The 22700-nt window shown below is 39.9% G+C and overlaps 1 protein-coding gene across 2 annotated transcripts in view; it reads right to left on the bottom strand.

Annotated features, from left to right (window-relative positions):
* SBF2 (SET binding factor 2) overlaps positions 1-22700 on the bottom strand; it is a 206580-nt gene that overhangs the window by 30171 nt on the left and 153709 nt on the right. For both annotated transcript variants that reach the window (XM_053391246.1, XM_053391253.1), the window contains 9 exons: positions 15050-15220; positions 10996-11258; positions 10732-10904; positions 10384-10457; positions 9245-9440; positions 5184-5311; positions 2504-2679; positions 1823-1968; positions 1510-1708 (listed from right to left, as the gene is read on the bottom strand). In XM_053391246.1, coding sequence (XP_053247221.1) covers positions 1510-1708; positions 1823-1968; positions 2504-2679; positions 5184-5311; positions 9245-9440; positions 10384-10457; positions 10732-10904; positions 10996-11258; positions 15050-15220 — 1526 coding nt within the window. The remainder of the gene's footprint in view (positions 1-1509; positions 1709-1822; positions 1969-2503; positions 2680-5183; positions 5312-9244; positions 9441-10383; positions 10458-10731; positions 10905-10995; positions 11259-15049; positions 15221-22700) is intronic.

Raw genomic sequence — 22700 nt, 5'->3', positions numbered from 1 at the left:
AGCCTTGTGGATGGGAAATTCTAAGTCTCTAAAAGGCTATCAAAGGGGCTGGGTAGACTCTGGCAACTGCAGAAAGATAGAGGCTTGCTGACTGGTAATACCCCACCCTCCAAACCTTCCCCAACTCTTGAATATATTCCACAATTCTATACAAACTTACAAATGTGTATATGTATTTTAAGGTGAACCAACTATATAGCTTTTCTATACATCAACAGGCAAACACCTAGAGCAAAATAGCAATAAATAAAATAAAATAGCAGAATAGCATTTTATAGTTAACAATGAAAACACCAAATAATAAACCAAATGCTTTTATTAGCTACCTGCAGGATTGGCACAATTTCTGTTTCCTGCAAATTCTGTTTTCTTAGCTGCAGAAACATATTGCTTCCATCCAGCACAGCTTTGTCAGGAGAATCCAGAATCTGGTCTTGCTAATTGGTGGGGATGAGCCTCTGGCTCATCATTTTGACGATTAAGTCAATCAACTTGAGAGCAATTTAATTGCTACAATAACTGTTCCAGTTCCAGCTGAAGTGTCCAGTGTTTGGGGGATCAATTTCAGCTTGTGCAGCCTGATGATATGGGTGAGGTACTTGCAGGGCTGTATCCAACTATGTGTCCTCTGGATCGCTGCCCATTGTGACTGGTGACATTCTGCTTGGGGGTCTTGAATTGGTGGGTCAAGGGTGTGCTCAATGCTTCGTTGCATGACGGTGGAAGTGACTTCCGCCCTAAAGGAGATGATGGTGCAGCCACTACTGAAAAAGCAGGCACTGGATCCAATCAATTGTAACAACTATTACCCAGTTGCAAATATTTCTTGGGGTGGGGGAGGAGGATAATTGAGAGGATTGTGGCAGAACTGCAGACATTATTGAATGAGACTGATTATCTGGATCCATTCCACTCTGGGTTCAGGCCTGTACTGGTATTCTTCTGGACCAACTCTGTGGATGGGCATAGTGGCACTTTGTTATGGTGGCTCTGTTCCACCTTACAAGGTCATGTCCAGAGATTAGCATAGGGTGACTGCTCTTCAGCCTCCTGGTATTTACAGTTCAGAGTGCCATGGTACACCATTTTGTCCCCAATACTAATCAGCATCTATATGAAGTCATTAGGAGTTTGCTCCACCTCAAATCACTAAGATTGGGGCTCAGAACCAGATTGTTATCAGGGGAGGTGGGTGTAGTTTGGCCAAAAGCACCTTGAAGGCCAATAGTGAGAAGTCATGGCATGTAAAGTTAGTAAATACTGTGCTGGACTATTATTCCATCTAGCTAACTATTGTGTAGACTGACTGGCAGGATTTCAGACAGGAGTGTTTGCCAGTCCTACCTGGAGATGCCAGGGATTGCAAAGCAAGAGCTACAACCCTTCCCTTCTAGAATTAATAATATTTCACATCAACAAGGCTTTGTAATATTTGTCAAAACGCAATGCCATTTGGAATGTATTTTATGGGTTGTGGTTTTAATAATTACGACAAGAAAGTTGGCTCACCTTCTGCAAAGAGAATACATCCTGTTCAAGGCCGTTATTCGAAAGTACTCTGTTTTTGAGCGAGAAGAGCTATTACTGATAGTTCCCAATCCCAAGCGTTGATAATCTCTAAAACAAGCTCTTTCCACTAGCTGTTCCATAGTTGATTTCTCTGATGCTTTCAGAGTAGCACTAGCGTGCATTTCACTGTCATCTGAAACTAAAGTTGTATTATTTTACTATCTTAATATTTAGTGAAGCAAGCACACTGCAGAGTGTAATACATTAGCTGAATTCAGATATTTACAGAAAAGCCCCTCTAAAGTTGTCTTACCTGATAGATCATCCTCCTCATTCCACCCAGGACGATTCACTCTTTCTTCCACAATTGTCCCCGTTTTCTTCTTTAGTAGGTACTGTCGGCCAATTGTCATCTTCCCTGCACGTTTTGCTCCTTTTACAATTGTTTTTGAAAGAGTGCTACAATTTAGAAAAGAACCAAAATATCTGTATCGTGGTTGAAAGAGGAAAACTGGACATTATCCCTTCTAGGAACTTCCTCTCCAACAGCCACTAGAGAAATGTGTGGAATATATACAAAGTATAGATGTGATCCCATGCCTTCTAATGAATATTGTACATGAAAGGGTTTTTTGTTGCCGCATGTTCTCAATCTTTGTATTTTGTATTTCACAAATCTTTGTATTTCACAAATAATCAGAGGCATATTTTCATGATGCAGGTCCCTCTCTCACCAACAGGAAGATTTGAGAGCAAGAAATACAGAAAATCCCACCTTAGTGATCATAATGTTGCATATTATAATTATAATTATTATGCCATTTTCATTAGAATTCTCACATATATTGCAGCATCTCCTTTACTAAATCATGCTATAAGCATGATTTTAAAACTTCTTAAATATAACTCCATTGCAGAACCCTTTTTGAAACTAATAATGTAGAATAGTATTTATAAGAAAGAAGCAAACATACAAAAAGGGACCATTCCTTACCGAAAGGAAGTGTTCTTTTCTTTTTGCTTTGGTAAGATTATCTGAGGTGCAGTTTGACCAGCTGCAAAAGCAAAAGTGCTAAAGATGGACTGGGGGTAGCGAAACTTCATTAGCTGTTTCTTAAATATCTCTACAACTTCAGGGCCCACTTCTTCATCAAAAGCTACCTTAATCAGCTATGTATAAAAAAGATGCAATGAATTAAAAATAAAAGGTAAAATAAAATATAAGAAATATAAAATCAAGTTTCTAAAATATTATGAAATATTATTATAAAATAGTATTACTGATTTATGAAGCAATTTATATAAACTTTATGGTTAATTAAATCATTTTTGTAATGCATTGCTTACAAATTAGAAAAGACAAAAGAAAATGTATAAGATCAAAGAAAATCATACAGGAGTTTTGACAATAATAGTAATAGGGAAGTTTTTAATGTTTAGGGAAGTTTTTAATGTTGGATATTTTATTCTGTTTTTAATCTGTTGGGAGCCACCCAGAGTGGCTGGGGTATAAATAAATTATTATTATTATTATTATTATTATTATTATTATTATTATTATTATTCCAACACACTGTATGTATTTATTTAAAAACAACAACACTATGTGGAATGGTATAAGTTGAAGGTGTTATTTTGGTTTGTCTCATGAGTAACAAAGAGAAGAAAATGCAAGCATTAAAATGAGGCAGAAGATTTCTATGCTATTTTGCTTGAAAAACAATTAAGATTAATCAGTGTCACATTTATGTTGAACTGACACAACATTTGGGCAAAATGACAAACTATTTTCCATAATATTGTCCCACTGTTTGCAAGCCTGTCCATCTTCTCTTGAAATGCTTTGGAAATATGGGCAGGGTAAATGCCATCAGAAACATAGCTGTCAAGTGTCCCTTATTTGAAGGGACAGTCCCTTATTCCAGCGCCATGTCCTGCTGCTGTCCCTTACTGATGGATGCCCCTTAAATGTCCCTTAAATTTCAAAGGAAGCAGCTCCTCTCCCTCCCTCCCTGCCGGCCAGGGAGGAGGGAGGCTCCAACTGTGTTGCTTGGCTGTGTTGCTCACCCAATAAGAAGTCTAAGAACGACTGGGGGGTGGAGCTTGCATGCCATGTGTGTGGCTAGTTAATGCAAGCTGAGGGGTTTTTTGAATGCTGGTCGCCATTTTGTTGCATGTGCTGCTGCAAACTTTGCAGTGCAAAGCCAGGCCAGGGAGCCATCTTAAGTTGAGGCTGCATAGGCCTTGTGGTACATGTGATTCAGATTCTATTCAGTTGAACCTCTGGTTACAAAGTTGGTTGGACAGTGTTCTCGAAGCTACCAGCATGAGTTTGACCAGACTGCAGGAGGACAGGAAGACTGGAGTGCCTGGAACAGGTGAGGCTGCAGGTCCCTTATCTTGGCTGCTGGTCCCTTATTTTCAAGGCTGCTGGTCCCTTATTTTCAAATCTGTAAGTTGACAGCTATGATCAGAAAGCTGAGACAGAGTGGAGGATAATAGAGTATGTTTGGGGAACCTGGAACAGGACTCTCCCAAATGCTCCTTCCTACAGAAGCTGCTTATGAGACTGGCACTGCATCCCCTGGCCTATTTGCATGTCTTGTAACCAAGGTGCTTCAATACTAAGGGAAGGCAAAAACTGCCATGCTTAAAAGGCCTGGAAATAAATAGGCAATACTGAAAGTGGGCAAACAGAAGTCAGGTACAGTAACTCATGACCCCACAGAACTATGGCCCAGGTTTATGGATACATTCCATATATACTTTCACTCTTTGATGGGTATTTTGCTTAAGTTCTCTATTGTACTATGAACAAGTCATGGGCAACCTATTTTTAAATGAAGGCGATGGCACTTTATTAATTTATGAAAATGACATCCAATGTTGCATAAAAATTGTCCAGATCGTGACCTTGCTAAGAAAGCCTACTCTACATTTCTGTCATAAATTTGAGGCAGATGCATTGAGTGACAAAGATTAAAATAGTGTTCTTGGTACATCTGCCTAGTGTACCTAGACCCGGGGTCACCAAACATGGTGCCCTCAGATATCTGCCTTGCACTGGTGCTGTGAGGGGAGTGTGCTTGCTTTTTTTGGATCTGTGTTTTATTTGTTTTTGAGTTTTGTCTGTTGCAGTGGGAGAAATCTGAGCATCACCAGTTTTCTTCTGCAAAATGAGTATTTTGTGGTGCCAACATCAGTTGCTTATTTTTCCAGATGTGGCCCTTAAAAGGAATGCTCCTAGGAAAAACTATTATAGTTGTAATGGTTTCCATTATTTTAAGATGATCTCTCTTTTCAGTTGAATTAATTCATACTCTGCCTTTCTACAGAAGATGTCCAAGGTAGTTAACAATAATAAACCCTTAAAACCTTAGTTAAACTAACAGGGCTTAAGTTAACTTAATTGTGCGGGAGTTTTTTTAAAACAACAACAACACTTTTTATTTATTTTAAAGAACAAACATGACAACAACAACATTGGCTGCCTCCATTTTTTAAAATTGTGTTTGATTGTGGCCTTTATATGCAGACTTTCTTAGTGGAAAGTTCAGGGACATGAGAGTTGATTTATTTTGGAATTGGTGATATTGTAAATATAACATGCAGAAGGAAGTAAGAGTGTTCCCAAAAAACCAACAAACTATGAACTTTAAGCAGCTTTATTTTACCTGAAACACAGCAGAGGTAATTTGTAGCCCTTCCTGCATGCTTTGTTGAAGCTGGTTCTGGATGGTAATTTTCTTCTCCTTAGTTATTGAGGCAATGGGAACGCTCCGAATAACAGTTTGTTCTCCCACTAAGAATATTAGTCAGAGGAGCACTGAGTCACGGTTCAAGTTATCAGAGCTGTTCATATTTTACATACTCTACTCAATATGTATGATCAGTCTTACACAGATGCATAAAAGATGCAACAAAGTCAAAGCCATAATCAAAGCTGGAACGTCTATCAAAATATTGAGCTCATTTCATGAATGACATGTTAAAGAGCCTATCAGTTCCAAAAAAAAAGGAACATGTACTTCCTCAGTCAGCTTACCAAACTGAATCGATTTATTTTATTAACATTAACATTTTTTTAAAAAATACACCAACATGATGCCTTTTAACATCTATTCCTTCAATTACACCAAACTACATTAAAATGTATTATGACAGATATTCAGCATATGTATGTTTACAAGTATGTAAGTAAGTAAGTCCTACTGTGTTTAGTGAAGCTTACACCCAAGAAAAATGTGTTTAGGATTGCTTAATTGAGATTGCTCAATTGCAATTTCAGCAACTTGGCTATCTTCATGAGAAAGATGAATTTAGAAAAGTTGTACATTATGGGATGACAAGCATAGCTCTAGTGGCAGTGGGTCAAAGTTTACAGTTTTGCAACAAAAGGGAAAATTTGTTTTGTGGGGCACTTTTGGTTGTGTGGAAAGAGCCATTTATATAAAAGTGTTAATATGTGGCAACACTTTTATACATGAATTCCAAACATTATAAATGGCGTATCTAGTGTATCACTGTCATATCAATTATGTGAAGTCAGTATAATATCAGATTTGTCACCTGCTGCTGATACAGAAGTTGCTGACCCTCAACCTGGCATTTATTGGCTAGTGTCTTAAGTCTTCGGTTCAAGCCACCACTATGTTAATGAGAACTAAGTCTATGTATTATCCCAATAAATATGCGTGCACTAAAGAAGTGATGCATCAAATGACAAAATATTTGATGCATCGCTCTCACTACACATCTATTTTCTGCAGCCTGTAGAAATAATTGGAACACACTGCTTTATTTTTATGTAACTCACAGAGATTTCAAAGTAGAATTCTTATCCTCAAAAAGCTACAGTTACAATTTTCACTAAACAAATAAGATAATTGTTAAATAAATAATTGCTATTTTTTCATCAGCCCAAGATAGCAGTTTTAAAAATTGTTAACATTATTTGTTCTCATGACATTTTAAAATACTGTAATTTTTAAAATTTCTGCTCTTTTAATAAAGTGAAGGATTATATAGATTCAAATTACTTTCCACTCTGGCAGAAAGAGTTGTTGCAGAAACCAGTTCACTAATTTCTCATTCACTGGCTATATATCTAACACTCATGGCAAACTAGTTAAACACTAGCCACATAAGAACCACAGAACTAGCCAGGAATAAGATAAATGAACTGTAATTCAGAACTTACAACTGCTACAAATGTAAGCAAAAAACACTGATTGACAACTTTCTCAGTTTAAACATGTAACACCAACTTCTTGATCCTGTATATAAGAACACAAGAAGGGCCTGCTAGATTAGGCCAATGGCCCATCTAGTCCAGCATCTTGATCTCACAGTGGCCAACTAGATGCCTATAGGGCATGAGTGCAACAGCACTTACCCCACTTTTAATTCCCAGGAACTGGTATTCAGATACTTACTGCCTCCAACAGCAGAGGCAGAACATAACTATTGTGCTAGTAGCCAATGATAATAAAGGTCATGTACTCAATATTTCTGCCTGCACAAGATGAAGTTTCCATATTATTTGTGCATATCTGCCACCATCCATCCATCCATCCATCCATCCATCCATCCATCCATCTACTTTTATTCATGTGAGTAATCCAGGTAATCCTTGAGTAGTTGCTCTTGTCTTTTTAACATGTTTCTCCTACTCAGAGTAGATCCTTTAAAATCATGAACATGATTAATTTAGGTCCATTAGTTTCAATGGGTCTCTTCTGAGTATAATGTAGATAGCTCTAACCTATAACCAGGACCTTCACATGTCATGCTATACCACAGCTTAGCATAAAGCCTCTCCTCCTCCCAGAGGGGAGGTGTTGTGAGTGGGAGCCTTTCCCGTGTCAGCAGGGGGGTGTACTCGGCCCCCTGCATCACTCACCTGGCTGCCGCGCCCCGCCCACCAGGCCAGCCAATAGGGTTGGCTTGGGAGCAAGATCTAGCTGCATTCAAGCGGCCGCAGCAGCCCCGCGCCTCATTCTGTTTCCCTGGAGTCGTCGGATCACCTGCCCGCCCTCCCTCCCTTTAGGTCATATTTATGCTTTGACCTTGCTATGGACTTTGGTTGGTTGCCCTGGTTGACCAGGGGGCCTGGTAGGAGTTTTTATCCATTTGGCAGATTGGCACCAGCCTCTTAGTTTTTTGCCTACCTCATAGCAAATCGCCACAACTTTTTTGTACTGGCGGTTAGGCACTGGGATATGTGTTGTGCGTTGGTGGGTGGGGTTTGGCCATCACCTACCCCGCCCCTCGTTGGGTATTCCATTAAAGGAATCCAGCGGTTGTGGATCCTGTCCAATGCCCTGTCGGTGCCTAGGGCCATGGCACAACCCCCAGTGACATCAGGGGAAGCTTCAAGTTGTATTTGCACCAACAAGCTCCTCCCACTGTTTGTTAACCTCCAAAGACCCCTGCTGCGTGGGTGGGGTCAAATATAGGTTGTTTGACCCAATGCCTAAGCCAATACCACACTCATGCTGTACCAATAAAAGTTGCGGCCTACTTTAGCCCATTAACCTAAAATACATGTGTCCTTGTGTCTCATTTTACCAATATGCACGTGGAGGGTCCTCGACTCACAATGTGCATAAGCTGAAATGAGCCCAAGCAAGCCTCTGGCTCCTGGCAGGAGACCTCAGCAGCATTTACTTTGCTTGCACTTAATCTCAGATTGTTACTGCTTGTGAATAAAGGATAGTTGTTTATAACAAACTAAAAAGTCTGATCCATAGCCCAAAGTTTGAAGTTGGCTTGTTTTGAAATTGACTTGTGTTTGCTATAAACGATAATCTCTGGTTCACATGCTATGAAAACCTGAGAAATGCTGCCAAATTCCATTTCCAGGTGTAAGGGAGGAGGACAGGTCTACGAGGTCTGCATTAACCCAGATAACACAGATTATGCATGCTGTATTGAACCATGCTCTACCTTGACATGCAATCTAGGCCACAGTATGAGCATGAGAATGAAGGATATGACTACATCACTTTCAAGACCAGAAATGCATAATTAACAGTTGAGGACATGGAAATTGCATCTGACCAATTTCCTGGATCACATTTTTTGTTTGTCCATATAAGCACATCCATCCATCCATCTACCTATGCTCCACATATATGTCTTTATGTCTATGCTCCAGACAGTTCAAGAAAACTTTTTTATGAAGCCTATCACATTACAGTCCTATCCATGCATTCAAAGGAAAAGAGGACTTAAACTGAGAAGCAGGCTTGTGCATGCTGCCTCCAAGTTCCCTCCATATGCCTAGTGTCCCCACTCCACTGTAAGTCTTTCCAAGTTCAGTGGGAGGGTTTGAAGGGGGCTTCTAAGTGCATTCGGCAGATAATACATGGTTCCCAATCATAGGAAGGCTTGTAAATGTGTCCAGCTGAATGTGCCTAAATGCCCCCCTTCAGACCTAGTCAATGTGATAAAGTTGGGGAGCAGTGAGTGCACCTGACATGTATGTTCTCCCCAGTTTAAGCCCTTATATGTTCTTTTGAACACATGAATAAGGCTTATGAGAACAATTATAATAATTTGTTATTTAATTAGCTATGCAGATTACAGAAATTCATACCGATCAAAAGGTTGAATTATAGATACTGATCCTATTCTGGCACATTTGTTTTAAGCGACTTAAATGGACTGCGGGTTAGCTTCAAGTGTGTTCTGAAGTAAAAATTTATTTTAACATTCATAAAGAAGACCATACCTAGTTGATCATGAGGTGTGCCTTTAAATATAACTCTGTACGTAGTAAGGAACAAAGCTCCTTCTGCAGGGAGAATGTGAGGGCCTCCAAGCAATCCTCCAGTTGCCTCCTCTCGGCCATCAGGATCCAGAAGCACACGGAGACCTTCACACACAAACTCTTCCCCTGGTAGCAAAGCTGGTCGTAGAATCTTGGGCTGAGCCCAAAGACAAGATTTATATATATATATATACACAAACTGTGTTACACATAGTACACTACAGGTGTCAAACTAAAAAGGATTGAGCTGGAATTACAGCTATAGTTTGTAAAAGACAGGTTATTGTAAAAATGGGTGTATTTTGTAGAAAAGGGACTTAACAAAGAGCCCTAGTCCAACACTCTAACCACTATACCACACTAACAATCACATTGTTAGCATTCATAGAAGGGATAAGGTGTGCCAGCTGGGCGGATAGTCATTTATCTGGTCTCCCTAGGGCTTTTCTGCACTCTTTCAGACTTCTCATCACCATTCATGGTCAGAAACATCCCTCTGCCCCTGTGCTTACTGGGCAGACTGGATTTCAGCTAGGATAAGAGTAAGAACTGAGTAAAATAAGTTCCATCTTTTTAGAAAAGTGGCAAAGATGCAAGGCTCTGATGGGCTGGAGCAGGGGTGGGGAATCTCTGGTTCTCCAGATGTTGTTGGACTCCCAACGTTGCCTACTTAGTATAGCCAATGGTCGGGGGGGGGGGCGTGATGGGAGTTGCAGTTCAGCAACGCAGGAGGGTCACAGGTTCCCAGTGTCTGGGTTAGAGTTTTTGCCTCTTCAGTCCAAAAGGGAAAGCATTATTTGCTTAGATGCTGTTTGACTGGAAAAGGGAGTGGGTCGATAAAGAATAAGACTTAAATCAACAATGGACATGCAACAGCAGCTTATTTTGATTCAGAGGTTTGGCTGATACTTTTTCTCTAGTTCATATTTCACAAAACTATAGCCAAGCTGCTTATTTGTTGAATTTTTCATTTTTTCAGCATCCTTTTAAATGTTCCAAACATCTCCCCAATTATATTAGAAAAAACCCCTACAGAAAACTGAGCAAACTTGCCATATACCTAAAATGTAAATAGTGTAAACAAAGTCCAAAATACTTGCCTTCTGAATTGGTGGCAACCTTCTACTTTCTCGATGAACAGCCTCCAGAGTCTCAATGTGCATTGCTACAATTCCTGGGAGCAAACACCACCGCAAATGAGCAAAACATAGCAAGAAGAAAACAAACTAAAATAATTCCACCCTTCTAAAAACTGCTTTCAGAAAGCCCAGAATAGGGCTCTCACATGACTATGTGGACACCGACAGACTAAAATTAGAAGTGTAAACCCTTATTGTCAACTGAAAATAACACACACAAAGAAGCTCTTTTCAAAAATATCTTTTCTCAGACAGTGCAAAATATATCCCTCTCAAAATATTTCAAGACTTCACCATAGCTCTTCATACCTGGTATCATACAATGAAGACTCCTGATGTGATCCTGTGTAACTCCACTTTCTGTGCAAACCTTGTCTATGAACCTAGTAATGAAGCGCACGACAGCATTGGCAATGTCATTGTTCTCAGAATCCTCAAACCCACTTTCAGTATCATAACTCTCAGCAACACTGCCTGCAATGCTAAAAAAGCAATTCTAATCAGTTAAATCTACATTGGAGCAAAATAAACATCACTCTATTTGAAAATAATGTGGTTGTCCCGATTACATACCTATTTGTGACAATGCTATTGCTTCCACTCTCCCAGTCGCCCGTTGCTGAAGTTCTTAGGAGTTTGTTTTTACTGGTGTCCAGTGGCACCAGCAGGTATACCATGAGGTTAGCAAAATGAATTGCCTGACTGAAAACCATACTTTCTTCACTTTGTACTAGTTGCTGTTGAGTCTCTTTACTAAGTGTTGGCCACAGACGCATCTGCTCAGCAGCTAAGTCCATGGCAGTCTTTTCTTGGGCCTGGGCATCAGAATTCTTCTCCTAGGGGAGAAAATTAGACAGTAGAATATTATACTGTAGCTTTAAATTATTTCCGTTCTTTTGGAATGGGGACAAAGGCTGCCTATAAATTATATATGAGACCATATAACACAGGTCTTGAAAGACCTACACTGGCTCCCAGTATGTTTCCGAGCACAATTCAAAGTGTTGGTGCTGACCTTTAAAGCCCTAAATGGCCTCAGTCCAGTATACCTGAAGGAGCGTCTCCACCTCCATCATTCTGCCCGGACACTGAGGTCCAGCGCCGAGGGCCTTCTGGCAGTTCCTTCGCTGCGAGAAGCCAAGTTACAGGGAACCAGGAAGAGGGCCTTCTCGGTAGTGGCACCCACCCTGAGTGACGCCATCCTACCAGATGTCAAAGAGAAAAATAACTACCAAACTTTTAGAAGACATCTAAAGGCAGCCCTGTTTAGGGAAGCTCTTAATGTTTAATAGGTTATTGTATTTTAGTGTTTTGTTGGAAGCCGCCCAGAGTGACTGGGGGGACCCAGCCAGATGGGCAGGGTATTATTATTATTATTATTATTATTATTATTATTATTATTATTAAACCTTTGCTGAAGAACCAAACATAAGACAAAACACTGTGCAAAGAATAACAATTCATGAACCACAATGCAGGATTTGGTACTGAAGTTGCAGTTTTCTTGCTCATGGGAAATTATGCCTCTCCACCGTCCACGTCCTGCCCCCAAGTTGTGCTACTGCATACTAAGCGACAGCAGAACATTATAGAAAGGGTTCTCTACTGGTTGATGTCTCAAGATGCACTTTGCTTTTTGCATCCACATTGCTCAGGGATGGGGCAAAACCTGGATCTGCCTGCAAAAAAAATTCAATTCCCAAATGCCGTACCCATCTTATCCTTTACTTTCCATTGCATCTGAAATTAGATCCTTGTGCAAGCACAGGGCCATGGCTGGTCTTAAAATTTAAAGAACTATTTCTGACATACCTACAGAATCCATAGAAAAAGGAATGCACAACATGGAGCGATTCTGAAGGCAAGTCTAATTCACTTATAGCCCTTTCAGCACAGCATCAATTTAATCTACTTGTTGGTGGGTTTAATTGTTTTTGTTTGTTTCCTCATTGCAGTTTTACAAGCTAATATATACATTAGGATTTCATTCTGCTTGCAAACTCTTGGCTCGTTCTCATAGTGAATATGAATTGGCTCGAGAACTAACTGCCTGGCATTGAAAACTGCCTGGCACAGATGATACTGTCCAATCTTCTGTAGTGCTTGAGTCAGTGAGCCACGTGTAGCTATAAATAGCTTATAGCACTGAAAAAGTTTCATGTTTTCACATGCCAGATTTCAAATCTAACAGTCGTTCTCTGTAAACGAAGTGGATGGCACGTAGACACAACATTTTGTAGCCTAAAGAAATTAGGGCAAAGGTAACTGGCAACTGTTTTCACATAACCTCGTTTTTTTAAGGAAAAAGCAGCAGGAACCTACAATTGTATGATCAGCCTTTTAGACTTCTGAAGAATATGAGGGAAAGCTTCAAGTGTGCATATGTGCTACAACTGCTTCTATTTCCCAATTCTGCTACCACTGTTCTCTGTTGCTTCCCTATAGTACAGTTAATACTGGTAGCAACTTTCCTGTTCATGGCTTTTCCTTCATGTTTGATAGTCCCTAAAGTATTTAGAGGAACATTACTGACACGCTAAGATGGCAGAGTGCCTTCTTCTATTACTTTGTCTAGAATTGCGAAGTTCCTGGCATTTTACTGGTTTTGCCATACTGGAAAGATGCAACCTGTTCCTTTTATAACAGGACAATTAGGTCATGCCTATACTTTACTTACTTATTTCATTTATGTACTAACTTTTTCTTCCAAGGAGCTCAAGGTCGTGTGCATGGTTCTCCTCCCCGTTTCATCCTCAGAACAACCCTGGGAGGTAGACTAGGCTAAGAGATAGTGACTGGCCCAAGATCGCCCAGTAAGCTTCATGGCTGTGTAGGGATTCAAACCCTTGTCTCACAGGTCATAGTCCAACACTCTAACCATAGTCCAACACTCTAACCATTACGCCACACTGGTCCAGATGTAGCTCAATATCCATCCCAGCTTAAATCATTATAACACCCACCCACCCTGCATAATCCCTGTAATACCTGCAGTACAGGTGCAATAATATTGACACCAGCTATCATGTCTAATCTGCATATCTTTGTTTAAAGATGACCCTGTAGCCACACAAGCAGAAAGTATATTTCCAGAGTCATGCAGCTTCATATTTTTGATCTGTCCAATTTCAAATACCACAACACTGTTTATGAGCCCACAAAAGGGAGGAAAAGGTTAGAAAATGAAAGGAGAGAAAGAGAGCAACATAACACAGAATGATGGCACACTGTACAAAGCAACACGAAATGGGAGCCAGTTTATGCTGCAGCACTGACATGCCTTTTCAGCTCTGCACTGGACATAAGACTTCAAAGCAAGTCAATGAAAGGGAGAAGGAAAACTTACTTTATCTGTGGCTGAAGTTACTGTAAAAGCCACAAGCAAAGGGCTGATTTTCATATTAGTTTTCTACATATGTGCTCTTAAGACCCACCCAGGGATGGTGGTGGGCAAGATTCCTGCGTTGCAGAGGGTTGGACTAGATGAACCCTGGGGTCCCTTCCAACTCTACAATTCTATAAGCATGTATTGGATATCATACATGTTCACACAAGCTGGTCACTGACTCTCTCTTTCACTACCATCCACTTCTCATGCCCCCCCCCAATAACTAATGCTTTCCCCTCTGCTAGCCATGGTCAAAGAACCATGTGGACAAGTGGTCTTTCTCCCCAACCACTATGCCTACACATCTTGATGAAAATTTTACATTTTTACCCCACATTGACCAGATTGATGCTTATACCTCCCCAAGGTCTTAAATTTGGAAAGAGCTCTGGTAGGGGAAAATCTTTGGCTTGTGCTCGGGACAAGAATTTTTATTTTTCATGAATGCTGTGTGCCTCTGAAAGAACTTTTAGATGCTCCTGGTACAAAATCTACAGTATTACAATGCCAATACAATTATACTGCATGATATAATGGTCCAGAACAAAAGTTGTTGTGGAATTAGATAAGACATGACAGCTGAATTAGCCTTTGGGTTCCAATACAAAGTAAGCTCCAAGATTTGTGCAGCTAAACTCATACACAGTTATTCATTACTGCTATTGGGGGAAAGAGTTATTTTGGAAATTATGTTTATGCACCAGGGTGGAAAATCTGCATTTTAGGTTTCCTTTGGCACCAATATTCACAACATCTACTATCCATTTCTGATGGGGGCGGGGGGGACATTCTTAAGGGAAGGCTAAAGTTTTGTCTGGAAATGCTGTCTGATTTGAAGCAGAAGGAACAGAGTGCTGCCAAAGCTAGAAAAACAGGCAGTAATGCATGTTAGGACTGTGAGCATATTAAGATAATATACTCATCTATTCTAAGGGAAAGCAAACATTTGTTTTGTGAGTATTAATGAATTATCCTGGATAGTTGTGTTGCTTTATATATAAAACATCTTAAATCTTGTCCACACTACTAACAAGTTCATTGCAACTAGTACCATAAGATTTAAGAAGTCATTCCAGAATTTAGGAAAACACCCCTTGCCTGGCATATTAATTCAAGAAGGCCCAACAAACTATACAATATCAAACATTTTATTTAACTAATTGCCAACTGACTTGAAGACAGATTTATTTTAGCTTATTTCTTTGCTCATTAAAATTTCTATATTATTGTTTTACTTACTTTCTGCTTTAAGTGTTGTGGATGATTGTCTTCCTTAGCTGAAAGGTAGAGTGAACGAATTTGATTTTCCACATCACTGTAAAAGTTTGTTTCCCAGAACTGCTGGTTAGCCCATATTGGATGATCTTGAACACAGGTGTAAACAAACTGACTGACTCCAGGAGCTAGTTTCTGAAAGCACAATGATGAGTCATCAGATTAATTTTCAAGAGTAGGAACAACAATGTATTCAACTGTTGTGGCAATAAAAATCATTAATGAGACAGACAACTAATCTTAATGATGTATGTGTACATATAACAATCATGAATATATTCTCTCCTATACATTCATGTTGAGTAAACTAGTGGGCAACTCAATAACAATTCTGTTTATCTGAAGACAAAAATCTTACAGAAGGCTCATTCTTGAGTATGAATGTTGCAGCAAGACAGATAGAGGTACAAGATCCAAAAGTGAGAACAATGGGATAGTGGAGTATGTAAGCTTGGTTTGCTCTATTTTCACCTGATTGAACTCCAAAATTTGCACTGAAATTTGTGTTTAGAGAGTAGCTTTTCAAAGAATCTGAAGCAGGTCTACAAGGTACATAAAGCAGTATTTTCAATTACACAGTGCTTTTTTTATATCAAAGCAAATGTCTTTTCAAAGGTCCTGCAAATAATGCAGAGATGGCTCTGTACCCCCCCCCCATTTAATGTACTTGTTGAAACTTCAGATACTCCACATACATTGCAGCATTGCATTCCTTCCATATTTATATTACAAAATGAGGATTAGCTTTTAGGGTCACTGAAATCAGATGCACTGCATATTTTGATCTGTTGTCCAATCATATACAAAGTTATACAACATTACAATCCATCCCAAAACAATCCTAAATTCCAAATTATTCCAGACGTTTCCCTGATTTCTATTTCTATTCGACCTTTCTGAATTAGCTTACAGGTGTTTCATTGGAACTGTTATTCAGTGCAACCAAACAGCAGCCAGCAGATGGCAATAGATTTCTGTGGAAACTACATGCCATTTCTCTGTAAAGGCAGCCTAATAAAATAGTGGCGCTGACTGTCTCAACAACTGAAAGATCAGTGCTGAACTCTGCCTAACAGATCTGCCTGTAAAAAAGAAATCTTACATACACAAAAATATCAGTAGTATGCATGTGACTACATTGTTTTCCTTGAAATGATATCCATGCTTCCCCATTAGTCCTGTACTCCCCTGATCTTACCTCTGCTAGCCTACAAAAAAACCTAAATGTACTCCTCTCAGCTAGCTTCTTGGTGTGGTTCCATATAAGGGCATAAGAGACAATAAATTAGATTTCAGTCCTGATCAGACAGGGATTATGCTGACAAGTGGGCTATCTGACATGGGAGATGATATGGGAGTTAGCTTAGTTGGTAGAGCATGAGGCTCCTAATCTTAGGGGTGTGGGTTTGAGCCCCACTTTGGAAAAAAAGGTTCCTGAATTGCAAGGGGTTGGACTAGATTACCCTTGTGGTCCCTTCCAGCTCTACAACCATATATATATATATGATTCTATACAGCCTTTTATTCTGGATGGGGTTGCAGTTTGATAGTGCTTTTAGATCTCTAGAAGCCCAAGTAGCATTACTGGCACAAAATACCTACCCTTAATTTAGGCTGGTACAGTATGGCCTCTCCTAGACGAAGAAAATCCAGCCTCACTTACATACACTCTGGCAACATTGTCTATGGATGGTTACAGTGTGTTGTACATTGGGCTGTCCTTTAAGATGGCACAGAAACTACTGTTAGTTCAGAATATGGCTACTAACTGCAACTGGGAATTTGGAAGACATCTCACTGATCTTGAAATGGCTTCACTGATTTCTGGGTCCAATAGGAAATGTGGGTTTTAACTTTCAAAGCCTGAATGACAGCACCAGAATAACTCAATGCCTCTCTCTCTCCCCCCCACCCCCCATAAACCTGCCTTTCATGAGAAGCTGTTCTGTTCTGTGACACAGACTTTTCTGTTGTGGCATCTTATCTTTGGAACTCATTTCTCGGGTACAGTCAATAACAACAACAACTCCTTCTGATGTTTTAAGTAAAACAAGAAAGAATTACTCTAAGATGAATGGGAAACACTGGAAATAATAAGGGGCCTGGTGGAAGCGCAATTTCATAAAAGAATTATGGGAAAAGATTATAAATTTAAAAACAAAGATATTGGAGTATTAAATTTCACATGATTTATTAATAAATTATATGGTTGACTTAATAAAGAAAGAACACACTGAGATGTTCTTCCTATATGGCAGCTGCCACTAGAAAATGCCATGCAAAGAATTGAAGATCTCAGGGGACATCTAATATTAATGAATGGATAGATAAAACTTGGGAATTTAACTTAATGTCTAAGTTGACATTTTCTGAGGTCAAAGGAAACAACAAAGATGAAATACTTTTGTAGCAAAGGGATTCTGTTACTTAACTACAGTCAAAATAACCTTCCAAATATATGGTATGGGTTTGAGATGCTATGAATTTTAAAGTACTAGTAGTTCTTTTTTTTGCAGGCCCAGTTGCAGCAAGCCTAAGATTGCTGGGATGGGGCACAGGTAGCAATAACTACATGACAACATTTTGGGATCGAAAATGACCACAACTTTATTGATTACAGATGCCAGTAGGCTTTGGCATAGGCATAGGGTATGTATCCAAAATCAACCAACCTGACTGCTTGCTGATTACACCATCAGGGTCAATACTGGGTTAAGGGACCCCATATGACACACATCGAGGACACCATTAAGGGAGTTCTATGGCCTGTTAGCCCCTGCCTGGACACACAGTCAGAATTCTTCCCCTTGGACCCATTTACCGGGGTACCCTGATACTTTGATCTGGAGGAGGGGGAAGGGTTAGGCTCCTTTCCACGCCATCTGATTAGACTAAGGATCCGGCCCAATGTGTTTTTCCACCAACAAGTTGTGACAATTGCTGTGAGGTAGGTAAAACCTCCAAACCAGCCCAATTAGGCAAATTCCTTCCTGGCCCCCAATAAAACAATCAAGCAATTCCACGGCATTCATACGCACCGCCTGCTTGCCCACACATACAGGTTTAAGTGGTTTGAGGATAGACCTGAGTAAAGACAGGCTCAAACCAGGTCCACTCCCAAATGTCCCCCTGCAGTTTGGCCATGACTGGCCAATTTAAATTTGAACAGCAGAAAAGTCCTATCATTCTCCGATGACACAGCCCAGCTGTGCAGGGACTTTTTGCCCCCAACCAACTTGCCCACAGCCACACCAGACCACAATTGCTGCTGCTGCTGAGCAGCATGGTAAGCGGTTTCTTCCTCTTCTTTATCAATTTCATGTTATCTGTTTAACTTACTTTATTAGTATTGCAGTTTATGACTGTTGTGTGTTCTTCTTTTGGGGTTACAAATAATAATTATTGAGATGGTATTGTTTCTAGTTTTGCAAACTGCAAATTGATAAACAATAGTGCAATCCAGGCCTGCTCACACCAGACTGTTAGGAGTTTGGACAGAGCCAAGGTATTTCTGCACCCAGCTTTGGCAGCTGGGTGCCATTGACAGAGAAATACATCACTGTGTCCGTGCTGACTTTCCCCTTCTGCCCACCAGTGGAGCCCAGTGGAAAGCCCAAAGACTCAAAATTCCAAGGCAGGGGATGGGATGGGGCTGAGCTGCCCTGGAATCTGCTGGATCTTGAGACAGTCTCACAGCAACTGCAGGCCAGCATCAGGCCTGATTTGGGTTTGACCGCTGCATCAGTATAGAGCTGGTGCAGGGATCAGGCCCAATCATCCTGCCGCTGCTACTCTCTAGTTGCTGGGAGGTGCTGTGCCGGGGATGCAATGGTAGTTCTGCTGCTCTGTCAAGCCCCACCAGTGTGTGAATAGATGTTAATTGCACCCCACATGCTTACTGCAGCAGTTCAGGATTCTGGTGCTGATACTGGCAATCTTAAGAAGCACCAAAAAAATATTCACATAATGATTTAATAACGGACTCCCTGAAATGGTGGCTAGATAGATGAGGAAGGAGCAGTCAGTGAGCTTATCCAGACTCATCCTCATAGAAAACAACTATTAATCTGTAATTACCAGTTGTAGGGAGTTCCTACAATATCCTGTACACTTCTTTAAATCACAGGACACTGTGAACTCTCCCTCTTCTGCAATAGAATGTACACCCAGCGAGTTTATACAAAAAGGGACAAGGGAGCAAGGTTATTCCTACATCTGCTGGAATGGACAGGATCTTATCTGATTGTTGCTGGAGTAAGTCTTGTGGAAATAACCTACAATAATAAAATGCATCTGTGACACACCATGATAGAAAAACTTATAGAGATGTAGAACCAGGAGCATGGCCATCTCGCGTGACTTGTTTTGAAGGGCACTGCAATCACAATTTAGGATGTGTACATGTGCATAGGTGTATACATAAGAAAATACAGTTTACAGCTCTTTTATTTAGGATATGTACATTTGTATCATGAGTGGGCACAAGAAATCCTGATCAAATATAAGAGTGTGCTCTCTCTCTCTCTCTCTCTCTCTCTCTGCAAAGTAATCGATTGGGGCATGATCCTGCCAAAGAACATTTAAATCTCATTGGCTTCAGAAGGGAGAGATTTTAAGTATATGTCTAAGACTCCCACTGATACCCTTTGGGTTTTAAAGTGCTCTACTTGGATAAATCATGCTCAGTATTTTCAAACTGCACTTCTAAATGTGCAGCCTTAGTACAGTCTTAACAATGAATGTGCAGATCTCTCCAGGGTAATGCAAGGTACAAATATTTAATTTCCAGTTCCAAGATCACAATCACATTCTATACACTTACAAAAATAACGTAAAGGTCATTTTTGCCAAGATCATTTTTGTGCCAAACCCCAACAGGGAGCACCCTAGATGCTCTGACATATGTTCATAACAATTATTGTGTGAAAGGCGCCACTATAATATGTATCCAAGAATGTTCCTTTGTGTGCCAATTTCAACATGATTAAAATGGGTAAAATATTGATACTGAAGACTACCTGTGGCCCTACATCTATATGCAAAGCATTATGATAAGCAAAATAACTCTTAGCTAAAATAGTGGTCGCAAGAACATTCAAATTTTAAGGTTGCTTTTTGGTTCAGACACCATACTAAGTGTATTCAGAAGCTCAGGGTAAACACAATCAGCTCTGCTATCCACATGATTATGGCACATGAGATTGAACACCCAATAAGACTTATGTTTCTTGAAAAAATGGCCTAAGAAAAAAACATATGAAAATAATCATTATTCCATTAGTATGTTCATTTCATGGAAAAGGCTTTGAAAGTACGCAAATGAGGTAGGGCCCTAGTGATACAGCTTATTGGCGAAAACCATTTCCTCAGAAATAATGTACACAAATCAAAAACCAAATGCCTTGTCTGGGGAATAGGTAGGAAAGCATGGGTGGAGGAGGGCGTAGAAATATAAACAATGTCTCAGACTATGAATTATTCTGCTAATCCCAAGGGCTAGATTTACAAAATTTCTGACCAGTGTTTAAATTCTTAACCTTAAATTGAATACTGATTAGAACGTTTTTTAGAGAGGAGATCATAGACCAGTGAGAAATCAAACAACTGTCATGTAATTTTTTTTTTGCGGGGGTGGGGGGAAGCGGCGGGGAAGGGAATAATTATATATAAAACTTTTAGCTGAGTTAATCAAGCAAAGGGAATCAATGATCTAAAAGAGGTCAGTTACATAATCTAATTCACATTGTAATTTCTCAATGAAACGTCTAATATTTTTCCTTAGATTTTATTATATCTGTGCAGTTAAAGTTAGTCATTCCTAAGGAGGCCATCCTAAACTTGTTTACATAAATTCCACTGAATTCACTGGTATGTATTTCTGATCAAACAGCACAAACTCCATAGCACAGACATAGTGAGGCTGCGTATACAGCATACATTTAAAGCACATTCTTCCCCAACCATCCAAAGAATCCTGAGAATTGTAATTTACCCCCCACAACAACAGTTCCCAGCACCCTTAGCAAACTACAGTGCCCAGTATTCTGGGGGTAGTGGGGGAGTTCTTTAAAATGTACAATAAGTATGCAGCTGGAGGATCATTTTGCACTTTTCTGTGAAAGCTCAGTGGTTTAGAGCACAGCGCCACCCGCATCCCTTATCTGGCTATCTAGGGTAATGTTGTGGCCAGGAGCCATCTCAGGTTGGGGATCCAATTCTTAAGAGGTAGTATAAGAGCTTCTAAGACCAGCTATTCTATTGGATAAAAGCATCTCTGTCTCAGCTTTAAGCATTAACCCACAACCAGTTCATTACTGAAGTGAACCTTTGTTTAGGACATCCATTTTCTTTCTAGAACTAAATGGAAAGGAGAGGAAATGCTATCATCAGCATAACGTGAATGCCACACCACATCCCAAATCTCTAGACATCCTTACACAAGAGCTCATGCATATGCTATGTAGCACTGGAAACAAAATGTGCTGGATCCCTAAGTCTAAGCCCATGGGGTTGAGCAACAGCTTCCCAGTACCACCATCTAAGATCTGCTTTCCAGGAAGAACTAGAGTCATTATAAAACAGTGCATACAAGCCACATCCTGGGCAGGTGATTTAGATGAATATTAAGGTCAATTACATTGAAAGTAACTCATAGGGCAAAAAGAATCAGGAGGGACCATCTTCCCCAGGTCAGTTCCCATGGAAGATCATGCAGAAGGGCAAGCAATGTTATCTCAGTCTACGGGGTGGAAACTAGAAATTTGAAAAAAGGGAAAAGGCAATCTATAGGCAGAAGTATTGCTAGGAGAAAATATGTACATAAATTTATCACGTACTGTTTTGCTACGACATTCCTTTAACAACTAACACTGGAAAATTAACATAATAGGCCGTCTTCCATCAAAAGGAAGGGAAACATTGTATCTTGTACAATTACGTGTTATTTATATTTTAAACAAATTCCAATTGTATTACTAATGGTAAACAGAAACACTGTTTTCTGCCCCAAAGGCTAAAGTTGTTTGCTTGCACAGGACATTACTACACACAGTGAAGAGTGCTCTTCCTGACTTAGATGAATCACACTCTTTTGATTTCTTAGGTCTAGTAATTTAAAATTGAACTAGAGTGAAGTTATAGTGGTGTTTGTATGAAATTTTCTTCCAGGCCACAAGTATGCATCTATTGTACTGACTTGTTGTCCATGAATTTAATGCTGACGGCTATGAGCTTGTGGATTTCTTCAGTCACATCCTGCCCTGTCAGGTTTTGTAAGAGTCTAGTCACTGGGTATTAACTACTGGAATTATACTGGACATCACATGAGGCACAATATATTGTAAACAGAAATTCTTTCTCGTTATTTTAATTACACATGTGCAATGCCCCTAGACTAAACGTCTTGGAAGCCACAGGCTTCATGAAAACTTTAAGAAGCAATTGCCAGATCACATAGCTAGCCTTCCACCAAAGCAGATTTTCTGATTACTATGAAGCATTTTGCACTAATATTACTATTTTAAAGACACAGAATTCACAGCATTCCTACCTGACGACCATGCTAACTTGACTTAGTAAACGTTTTTAGTGAAAACTCACTGGTTTACTGAACTAG

This window comes from Podarcis raffonei, chromosome 1, assembly GCF_027172205.1.
Source record: "Podarcis raffonei isolate rPodRaf1 chromosome 1, rPodRaf1.pri, whole genome shotgun sequence".
In the NCBI taxonomy this organism is placed as follows: domain Eukaryota; kingdom Metazoa; phylum Chordata; class Lepidosauria; order Squamata; family Lacertidae; genus Podarcis; species Podarcis raffonei.
The sequence above is the reverse complement of the archived record's forward strand: the minus strand, read 5'-3'. Positions and strand labels throughout refer to the sequence as shown.